At 36.3% G+C, this 12,186-nt stretch overlaps 1 protein-coding gene across 1 annotated transcript; it reads right to left on the reverse strand.

Moving 5' to 3' along the window:
- Positions 1-9,816: 9,816 nt before the first annotated feature.
- LOC104225495 (uncharacterized) lies at positions 9,817-10,296 on the reverse strand. The gene has a single exon (XM_009777306.2). The coding sequence runs from the start codon at positions 10,294-10,296 to the stop codon at positions 9,817-9,819; it is 480 nt and encodes a 159-aa protein (XP_009775608.1).
- Positions 10,297-12,186: the final 1,890 nt, after the last annotated feature.

Raw genomic sequence — 12,186 nt, forward strand, 5'->3', positions numbered from 1 at the left:
AAATTTGCACTCAAGGTATTCCGTCTTCGTCCTGCTCAACCTGAAACCTTTGGACTCAAGGGTATGTCTCTAAACCTCTAACCTCTCGCTGACGCCGCATCGTGTCTCGTCGATTAGGACTATGTCATCAGCAAATAGCATGCACCATGCCACCTCCCCCTGAATATGATGCGTTATAGCATCCATCACCAGGGCAAATAGGAAAGGGCTGAACGCAGACCCTTGGTGCAACCCCATAATAACCGGAAAATAATCTGAATCGCCTCCTGCTGTCCTAACCCGAGTCTTAGCTCCATCATACATGTCCTTAATCGCCTTAATGTAGGTAACTGGGACCCCTTTAGCCTCTAAGCATCTCCATAAGACCTCCCTAGGAACCCTGTCGTACGCTTTCTCTAGATCGATAAACACCATGTGGAGATCCTTCTTCTTATCCCTGTATTGTTCCACCATCCTCCTAATAAGGTGGATAGCTTCTGTGGTAGATCGCCCCGGCATGAACCCGAACTGGTTGTCTGAAATAGACACCGTCCTTCGCACTCTCATTTCTACCACTCTCTCCCAGACTTTCATGGTATGACTTAGTAATTTAATACCCCTATAGTTGTTACAGATCTGGATATCGCCTTTGTTCTTATACAACGGGACCATTGTACTCCACCTCCACTCTTCGGGCATCCTATTAGTCTTGGATATAACATTAAGCAACTTAGTAAGCCATTCCAATCCTGCTCTACCCACACACCTCCAAAGCTCAACCGGAATTTCTTCTAGTCCGGTAGCTCTGCCCCTTCTCATCTTACGCATTGCCTCCATGACCTCATCGACCTCAATGTCCCGACAATCACTTAGTTCATGGGGGCTGTCGGCGTTCCTCAATTCACCTAGTACAATATCCTGATCCCCTTCCTCATTTAGAAGTTTATGAAAGTAGGTCTGCCATCTCCTCTTTATCTGATCATCCCCCAACAAAACTTTGTCGTCCTCATCTTTTATGCACCTCACTTGGTCCAAATCCCGAGCCGTCCTCTCTCTCACCTTAGCGAGTCGGAGTAACTTCTTCTCCCCGCCTTTGTTCCCTAGTTCCTCATACAAACGAGCAAAAGCTGCCGTCTTTGCCTCCGTCACTGCCATCTTTGCCTCCTTCCTAGCTACCTTATATCTCGCAATGTTCGCTCTCTTATCCTCCTCTCCAGTGCTCCCCACTAACCGCAGGTAAGCCACCTTCTTCGCTTCCACTTTACCTTGTACAACTGCATTCCACCACCAGTCTCCTTTGTGGCCACCGGTGCGGCCTGAAGATACCCCTAACACCTCTCTCGCCGCCTTTCCTTATATAGTCCGCCGTCGTCGACCACATAGTGTTTGCGTCCCCACTACTTCTCCAAGCTCCCATTGCCGACAACCTTCCTTCCAACTCCTGGGCTTTAACCTTAGTCAAGGCGCCCCACCTAATCCTCGGGCGGCCTCGTACTGACCTCTGTTTCCTTCTTATCATAATACTAACGTCCATCACCAAGAGCCTATGTTGCGTTGCAAGGGTCTCACCTGGGATAACTTTGCAATCCTCGCACAACCTTCTGTCGCATCTCCTGAGGAGGAGATAGTCAATTTGAGTCTTCGCCACCGAACTTTGGTAAGTAACCAAATGCTCCTTTCGCTTCGGAAAACTCGAGTTTGCAATCACTAGATCGAATGCCTTGGCAAAATCCAGCAGTGAGATGCCCCATCCATTCCTCGAAACCAAAGCCGCCATGCACCTCAGTATAACCACCTGCAGACGACCCAATATGGCCATTGAAATCCTCTCCTATGAATAACCTCTCGGAAGGCATAATACTACGAACAATACCATCCAACCCTTCCCAAAAACGCCTTTTAATCTCCTCATCACAACCTATTTGCGGTGCGTACGCGCTAACGACGTTTAAAGTACACTCACCCACCACCAATTTAATAGTCATTAGTCTATCATTCACACGCCTGACCTCTACCACCGACTCCCTAAGATGGCTATCTACTAGGATACCCACTCCATTCTTACCCCTCACGACTCCAGAGTACCACAACTTATACCCATCCGCGTTTCTCGCTCTCGATCCGACCCACCTAGTCTCCTGGACACACGCTATATTAATCTTCCTCTTCTGAAGGATCTTCGCCAACAATAAAATATTTAATTAGAATAATTTGTTATCAATTAATAACAAAAAAAACTCAAAAAATGATTTACACAATTGAGAATGAAATAGAATAAAAGCTTTTAAAAGATATATTTCATGTAATATAAAAAAATATTTAAAAGAGAGGTATATCTATAATAAACAGTATATATGCTTGAAATTTTTGCTTGATTATTTTATTCCAACATTACATATGCCCTAAAATTATTCTTTTTTTTTTAAACTTTATAATTAAGATTTATTTATTTTATTACGTCCATCATATGGAGCAAAAGAGAAAAAAAAATTAAAATATTAAAAAGGTATTAAAAAGATAAAGGTTGATACTTTTGAAGGTAAAATAAGTATTTGGCTACTAAAAGTTTGAAAAATCTAATTGAGTAACCTTCTGAATGCTATAGATATAATTAAGTGATTTTTCTATTACAAAAAAAAAAAAACATAATTTTACTAGGAAATTTCAAAATCATTCGTTATCAAAAGCTGAAGTAGCGCATGAGTTTGACTTGTCACAGGAAGCAGCCTGATTAAGCTAATTTCTGTGTTTTTAGATAATGCTGATATTCATTAATTTCATTATTGGTGAACATGTTATAAATATATTATATTATGGATGCTCATTTAGTACTCCGTTGTAAGTAAGCTTCTTGAAGAAGCTTATTCATATAGGACTCCGACGTAAATATGTTTATCTATTTAGTACTCTATTGGAAATAAGCTTCCTGAAAAAGCTTATCACTTCGTTACCCGGTTATGGATAAACATTACCCCCGGTAGAAGATTATTCATACCAGATATAATAAGTTTATCCTTTCAGTACCCGGTTACGGATAAACATTATCCCCGATAGAAGATTATTCATACCGGCTACAATGAACTTATCCTTTCAATACTCTGTTATGAATAATCATTGCTCCTAGTAGAAGATTATCTATACTGGATACAATGAACTTATCCATTTAGTACTCTGTTATGAATAAACATTGCGCTCAGTAGAAGATTATCCATATTTGGTATAATAGCAGCTTGCAGTAGCAACTTCCTTTCTTCTATAAATAGAAGAGATTACAATTCATTATGTATATCAGTTTGAATTCGAATAATATAACAATTTCTCTCTATATACTTGTCTTTACTTTACAATCTTTATTTTATAACACGTTATCAACACGAAACTCTGCCATCTCGAGCAAATACTTTGAAAGTATTATTAGAGGTAAGAACTTTATTTTCCTAAATAATGTCAAATCTTTCTAAACTTGAATTTGTAGCCCGGGATATATCGGGCAAAAGCTACATGTCTTGGGTGCTTGATGCTGAAATTCATCTTGATGCGATGGATCTGGCAGATACCATCAAAGACAAAAATCAGGCATCAAACCAAGACCGTGCCAAAGCAATGATATTACTATGCCATCACCTTGATGAGGGCCTGAAAATGGAATATCTTACTGTTAAAGATCCAGTCATACCGTGAATAATTTGAAAAATAGATATGACCACCTGAAGATGGTCGTTCTTCCACAGGCACGATATGATTGGACTCATCTAAGACTACAAGATTTTAAATTTATTAGTGAGTATAATTCTCCTATGTTCAAAATTATTTCCCAATTGAAATTATGTGGTGATAATATTACTGATCATGATATGTTGGAGAAAACTTTCACCACTTTTCATGCCTCGAATATGCTCCTGCAGCAACAATATCGAGAGATGAGATTTAAAAAGTATTCTGAACTTATCTCACATCTTCTTATAGCCGAGCAACATAATGGGCTATTAATGAAAAACCATAAAAGCCGACCTACTGGTTCTTGTCCATTCCCTGAAGTGAATGAGACGAACTTCCACCAAGTTAAACGTGGAAGAGATCGTGGCCCCAGTCATGGTCATGGCCGTGGTCAGGGAAGGAACCCCAATCATGGTAATAATAATGCACCAAAGAAGCCTCCTCACCACCAGCAGTGGAAAAGGAAGGAACAAAAGCATAAAGTGGTGCAAGCACCAGATGCAGAAAATACATGGTATAGATGTGGAGGAAAAGGGCACTGGTCATGTACCTGTCGTACGCCAAAATACCTGGTTGAGCTTTATCAAGCCTCCCTGAAAAAGACAGAGAAAAATGCTGAAGTAAATTTTATTTTTGAAGACAATTTAGACTTCATGCATTTGGATGTAACTGATTACTTTGTACTCCCAAAAGGAGAAACAAGTCATGTAATCGGTAGTGAATTTGTAGAAATTTAAATATTTTAATTTTTGTTGTTTGTAATAGATAATATGGTTATGTAATTATTGTACATAAATAAAGTTATGCTTTGATAATGATGTTTGCTATAATATATTTTATTTATGTCATTTTGAAGAATATGGATAATCCTCAAATTATGTTTGGATCAAAGAAAAATCATGAAGATATTTGTGTTATTGATAGTGGAACAACTCATGTCATATTCAAAGATCAGAAATACTTTTCTTATTTGCATTAGGAAAAAGCAAATGTTTCAACAATTTCTGGTAATATAAGTTTGATTGAAGGCTCCGGAAGAGCCATTATACTTCTGTCTAAGGGAACAAAACTTATTATAGACAATGCATTGTTCTCCTCCAAGTCCCAAAGAAACTTGTTGAGTTTTATAGATATCCGCCGAAATGGGTATCATGTTGAGACAATAGGTGAAATGAATAGAGAATATCTTTGTATTACAAAGAATATTTCTAGCCAGAAATGCATTGTAGAAAAGTTACCACATTTATCTTCTGGCTTATACTATTCAAAAATTAGTACACTTGAAGCACACTCTATCATAAACCAGAAGTTTACGGATTCAAATACTTTTGTGCTTTGGCATGGCCGTTTGGGCCATCCTGGATCAATAATGATGAGACGAATTACTGAAAATTCGAGTGAGCATTCATTAAAGAACCTGAAGATTCTTACAAATGACAAATTTTCTTGTGATGCTTGTTATCAAGGCAAAATGATCACTAGACCATCACCAATGAAGGTTGACATTGAATCCCCTGCTTTTTTAGAGCATATACATGGGGATATATGTGAACCTATTCACCCACCAAGTGGATTGTTTAGATATTTTATGGTCCTAATAGATGCATCTTTAAGATGGTCTCATGTGTGTCTACTATCATCTCGCAACCTGGAGTTTGCAAAGCTATTAGCCCAAATAATTCGATTAAGGGCACAATTCCCAAATTATCCTATAAAGGCTATTCGCCTTGATAATGCTGGAGAATTCTCATCTCAAGCTTTTGATGATTATTGTCTATCAGTTGGGATAAAAGTTGAACATCCTGTAGCTTATGTTCATACTCAAAATGGCCTTACAGAGTCATTTATTAAACGACAACAATTGATAGCAAGACCACTACTTATGAAAAACAACCTTGTCCACTACTGTTTGGGGTCATGCTATCTTGCATATAGCATCACTTATCCGTCTCAGACCGACACATTATAATAAATATTCTCCGTCACGATTAGTTATTGGTCATGAACCAAATATTGCCCATCTACGAATTTTCGGATGTGTTGTATATGTGCCAGCACCACCACCACAGCGCAGTAAGATGGGACCACAGAGAAGGATATGAATATATGTTGGGTTTGAATCACCCTCTATTATTCGCTATCTTGAACCGTTGATAGGAGATTTATTTACTGCTCGATTTGCAAATTATCAGTTTGATGAAACAAATTTCCCATAATTAGGGGGAGAGAAAAAGGAAATCAAAAGATAAATTGTGTGGAAAGTTTCATCATTATCTCACTTTGATCCCCGTACCCCTATATGTAATCAGGAGGTTCAGAAGATCATCCATTTACAGAATATAGCAAATCAAATGCTAGACGTATTTACTGATTTGAAAAGGATAACTAAGTCACATATCCTAGCAGCGAATGTGTCTATCCAAATTGATATCCTAGTAGGACTATCTACTAGCATAAGAGCTAGTGAGCCTAAAGCACGCCTGAAGCGTGGTAGGCCTTTGGGTTCTAAGGATCGAAATCCTTGGGAAAAAAATCGACAAATGAGCAAAAATATACTATGAAGGGATCTCCTGAAGAGACCCAAGATCTGATTAGTTATGAGATTCCTAAAGAAATCAATGAACCCGAAGCTCATGTGAGTGAAGAACTTTTAATAAATTCGATCGGTGATGGGATTAATTTAAATTGTTCTGAAATAGTGGTGGATAATGTTTTTGCATATAATGTTGCACTTAATATTATGCAAGATAGTGAAGATCTTGAACCTCGATCTGTCGAAGAATGTCGACAAAGATTTGGTTGGCCAAAATGGCAAAAGGCAATTCAATCGGAATTAAAGTCACTTGCTAAAAGAGAGGTCTTTGGACTAGTAGTCCACCTGCTGGTATAAAACCAGTTGGTCATAAATGGGGTTTTGTGCGAAAAAGAAACGATAAAAATGAAGTTGAAAGATACAAATCTCGCCTTGGTTGCACAAGGATTCTCACAACGACCTGGAGTCGATTTTGATGAAACATATTCACCTGTTATGGATGCCATAACATTTCGATATCTCATCAGTTTAGCACTGCATGAAAAGCTTGAAATACATCTAATGGATGTAGTTACAACTTATCTGTACGGTTCACTTGATAATGAAATTTATATGAAAATCCCTGAAGGATTTAAAATGCCTGAAGCGAATTCAAAATCTCAGGAAATTTATTCAATTAGATTACAAAGATCTTTGTATGGTTTAAAGCAATCTGGGCGCATGTGGTAGAATCGCCTTAGTGAATATTTGATGAAAGAAGGTTACATAAATGATGTTATTTGTCCATGTATTTTTACAAACAAAATGGCATCAGAATTTGTTATACTTATTGTTTATGTTGATGACATAAATCTTATTGGAACTCCAGAAGAGCTCCAAAAGGCAATTGAATATCTTAAGAAAGAATTTGAGATGAAAGATCTTTAGCAGATGGGATCTTTATCCATCAATCTGCCTATACAGAAATGATCTTAAAATGCTTTTACATGGACAAAGTGCACCCATTGAGTACACCAATAATTGTTCGATCACTTGAAGTGAATAAGGATTTGTTTTGACCTCCAGAAGAGGACGAGGAACTCCTTGGTCCCGAAGTACCCTATCTCAGTGCAATTGGTGCACTAATGTATCTTGTTAATGCTACAAGGCCTGACATAGCATTTTCTGTTAATTTACTAGTAAGATATAGTTCTTCTCCTACACGAAGACATTAAAACGGGATTAAGCATATATTGCGATATTTAAAGGGAACCCTTGATATGTGTTTGTTTTATGCTAACAAAGATAGTGCAGATCTTATTGGTTATGCAGATGCAAGTTATTTATCTGATCCCCATAAAGCTCGATCTCAAACCGGGTACGCATTTACATATGGAGGTACTATCATATCATGGCGCTCCACAAAGCAATCTATTGTTGCTACTTCTTCAAATTACGCTGAGATAATAGCTATTCATGAAGCAAGTAGGGAATGCATATGATTGAGATCAATAATTCATTTTATTCGAGAAAAAATGTGGTTTGGAATGTGAGAAAAGACCCACAATTTTATACGAAGACAATGTTGCATGTATAGCCCAATTGAAGAGAGGATCTATAAAAGGAGATAGAACGAAGCACATTTCACCAAAATTGTCTACACACACGATCTTCAGAAAAGTGATGATATTGATGTGCAACAAATTCGTTCAAGTGATAATCCAGCAGATTTATTCACTAAATCTTTGCCAACTTCAACTTTTGAGAAGATGGTATACAAGATTGGAATGTGGAGACTCAAATATTTAAAACAAGGTTTTCATGAGGGGGAGTAAAATACGCGATGCACTTTTTTTTCCTTACTAAGATTTTTTCCCATGAGGTTTTCCTTAAGGTTTTTAATGAGGCACATAGCAATGCGTATTATTAAATATGTGTACTCTTTTTCCTTCACTAGGATTTTTTTTCCATGTGATTTTTCCTAATAAGGTTTTAATAAGGCACATTATCTTTTAATGAACATTCAAGGGGGAGTGTTATAAATATATTATATTATGGATGTTCATTTAGTACTCCGTTGTAATTAAGCTTCCTGAAGAAGCTTATCCATATGTGACTCCGCCGTAAATATGTTTATCTATTTAGTACTCTGTTGGAAATAAGCTTCCTGAAGAAGCTTATCACTTCGGTACCCGGTTATGGATAAATATTACCCCCGGTAGAAGATTATCCATACCAGGTATAATAAGCTTATCCTTTCAGTACCTGATTATAGATAAACATTATCCCCGGTAGAAGATTATCCATACCAGGTACAATGAGCTTATCCTTTCAATACTCCGTTATGGATAATCATTACCCCTAGTAGAAGATTATCTATACTGGGTACAATAAGCTTATCTATTCAGTACTCCTTTATGGATAAACATTGCTCTCAGTAGAAGATTATCCATATCTGGTATAATAGCAGCTTACACAGCAACTTGCAGTAGCATCTTACACAACAACTTCCTTTCTTCTATAAATAGAAGAGATTACAGTTCATTATGTACATCAGTTTGAATTCGAATAATATAACAATTTCTCTCTATAGTTGTCTTTACTTTACAGTCTTTATTTTATAACAGAACACAATTAGTTTCTTTGATTATTCTTCCTGCTAAGTTTTTGGAAAGGGGCTTTGTGTATAAAACCACTATAATTTTTTCTTATCTTTTTTCCTAACACCTAGTGGCGTAAAATTACTTTTGACTTTCCAGTCTAGAGTGCTCAACCTACCCTTGGCCTATTACACGTCACAACTCGAGCAAGTAGTATGATGTTAAAAGTTATACATAAACGGCTAGCTTTGTACATTAAGCTTTTGCTATGCGGACGTTCCGAGGAAGAGTCTAGAATTACAAGAGTCTATTGTATGCAGCATTACCCTGCATTTTCTACAGGAGCTATTTTCCGGCTCATGACAGCAACTTTACCAGTTATGCCAAAGCTCCCGCTATGCGCGGGGTCCGGGGAAAAGCCGAACTACAAAAGTTTATTGTACACAACTTTATCCTGCATTTCTGCAAGAGGTTGTTTTCATTACTCGAACTCGTGACCTACTGGTCACATGGGAGCAACTTTACCAGTTATGCCAAAGCTCTCGCTATGCCGCGGGGTCCGGGAATGGCCGGACCACAAGGGTCTATTGCACGCAGCCTTACCTTACACTTCTGCAAGAGACTATTTTCACGACTCGAACCGTGATCTCACAATTACGCCAAGACTCCTTCGTAAACGTAATACATAGATGTAAGGAAAATGATTGTCGTCCATATGTTAGTGAAGTCAATTTTCCCTTTTTGGTACAAATCTTTTTTGTTCGGAAATCATTTTATGGTTATCAGTGAACACCAGAAAATGACTTCCTCATATAAAATATTTTCCTGAAAAATCACTTCCGTCGTACCAAATACACTCTAAATGGAAGAGTTGCACTATTTTTGTCGCATATAACCTTGTGAAGCTCTGAAAAACTATGGGCATGCCTTTCAAATATAAAGAGAAAACTAGTTATATTAATTAGTATAAGTTAAAAAAACTGAAAAAGCCAGAAAGCTATATATATGCTAGTGAAATTCAGGTATACAATCAAGAACAGGCTTCCATCCTTTACCATTAGTTGTATTATCATCTGTTTGTTTTTCCTTCTTAATAAGATGAGAGATTTCATCAACTGTGATTAATCCTTCTTCCTTGAGCAAATCTTGCAGTTCTTTCTTACTAATAACAAGCTTAATCCTTACTACCTCTTTCCTTTCTTTAGCTTCTTCTTGAATTACTTCTTTTGCAAATTTGACCACCTTCTTCTTTTTGGCTATTTTTGGAGGAGGCACTGGTAATAGTGGCAAAAGATAATAAAGTTGACCAGCTAACATGTTAGAATTTGGTGGTAGATGTTGAATAACTGAAAGGGATTCAGATACTGCATGGCCAGAAAATTGTGATAATACTTGATATACTTTTATTGGAGCTTTGTATTCAAGAATCTTCCCATCTGTTTTCATTACTTTTACAATTTTTTCTTGCAAAACTATACAATTCCCCATTTTTGTTGTGGTATATATATGGAGTGTTGTTAAGGAATTAAGAACTTGAGGAGTGTAGGTACAAGTTTTGGCCTATTGATTAAGTTTGTTATTTGGATCATAGTTGTGTTTCTTTTATAATGAAATGAGGTATGGAAATGCCCCTTGGATTATGAATTATGAAATATTACAGGAAGAACCCTAGCACTTTTGGACCCCAACTTGTTGTTTTTTATTGATTGTGCCACTAACGACTTCTTCATTGAGATAAATATGATTTGTCTAGACTAAAGGATAATTTGGTGCATAAAGTATTCAGTATTTATGCAGCGTTTTGTGAAGGACCTCATCCTAAGGGGTGTAATATAGATAACCTATTCTAATACCAGCATTAATACGTGGCTGTTTTTACGACTCGGACCTGTGACCTAAAGGTTCCCTTCTTTATCTGGACTAGCTTTGCAAAGACCCATATTAAAAGTGGAGTATAAGGTGTAAAGATACTTTTAATAATGTGAAGTCCTTTGGTTAAAAAAACATTACAAGCTTGGCTCAAAGAGTTACACAATATTGAGATAACCATGATTTATTTGGACTAAAGGACAATTTGGTACACAAAGCATTCCGCATGCATTTACGCAGCGTTTCGAGAAGTGTCGTATCTAAGAAGTATAATATAGACAGCTAACCCTAATACAAATATTAGTGGCTTAATTTCCACAGCTCGACCTGTGACCTAAAGGCCCCCTTCTTTATCTGGACTATCTTTGCAAAGTCCCATATTAAAAGTGAGCATAAGATATAAAGATACTTTTAATAGTGTGAAATCCTTTGGAAAAAAACATTACGAGCTTGACTCAAAGCAGACATATTACACAATATTGAGATAATCATTATTTATCTGGACTAAAGGACAATCTGGTGCACAAAGCATCCATCATTTACGTATCATCTCGAGAAGGGTCACATCCTAAGGGGTGTAATATAAATAGACCTTAATGTAAGTAGTAATGGTTATTTTCACGGCTCAAACCTGTAACCTAAAGGCTCCCTTCTTTATCTAGAATATCTTTGCAAAGCCCCATAATATTAAAAGTGAGTATAAGGTAGTATAAAGATGCTTTTAATAGTGTGAAGTAGCGGTGTATATGGGTCGGGTTGATTCGTTTTTATTAAAACCAAACCAAATCAATTATATCGGTTTGGATTGGTTCGATTTTATCGGGTTTTTCGGGTTTTCGGATTTTATTGTTACATGAATATTATTTCAATCTTACTTTGTTAATTTTTTTTATAAATATATGTTTAGTAAAAATTAAAAAAATTGACAAACATATATGATCTATTAAAATAATTTTGTTGGAAAATTTTGTTAATAACACATGATAGTTACTTTTTTAGTCGTCTGACAATATATTTTCAATGAATGTATACTTTTAAGGTTAAACAAATTTACTAATTAAACATAAAATCAATGTGATACGTATTTAATGATATGTTCTATTTATTTTAGATTGTCGAAATACCACTTCAAATTTGAAAAAAAATAGTATAAAAATTTCATAAATCTTGACATATGGACATTAAAGAACAAAGAGATTGACGGATTTCAGTAGAACTTGATAAGAAAATGATCATATAATTCATTACTTAAGGTTAATAAAAATGGATTACTTCATATTCTATTAAATATTACATCCCATAAGAGAATCCCAAATATTTCTAGAATTTCTGTAAAGAAAATTCTATGTAAAGTCTTAAAAGTATATATAAGTATATATTTATATATTGGTTTGATTCAGATTTTTTTACTCAATACCAAACCAAATCAAACCAAATCTAGTCGAGTTTTTTAATCGGTTTGGTTTGACTTTTCGGTTTGATGCGATTTTTCGATTCGACTAGTACACC

The sequence above is a fragment of the Nicotiana sylvestris genome, chromosome 7 (assembly GCF_000393655.2).
Source record: "Nicotiana sylvestris chromosome 7, ASM39365v2, whole genome shotgun sequence".
NCBI lineage: Eukaryota > Viridiplantae > Streptophyta > Magnoliopsida > Solanales > Solanaceae > Nicotiana > Nicotiana sylvestris.

What these genes read in the sequence shown, in the direction of transcription:
- LOC104225495 (XM_009777306.2), bottom strand. Translation starts at nt 10,296, where the DNA reads ATGGGGAATTGTATAGTTTTGCAAGAAAAAATTGTAAAAGTAATGAAA.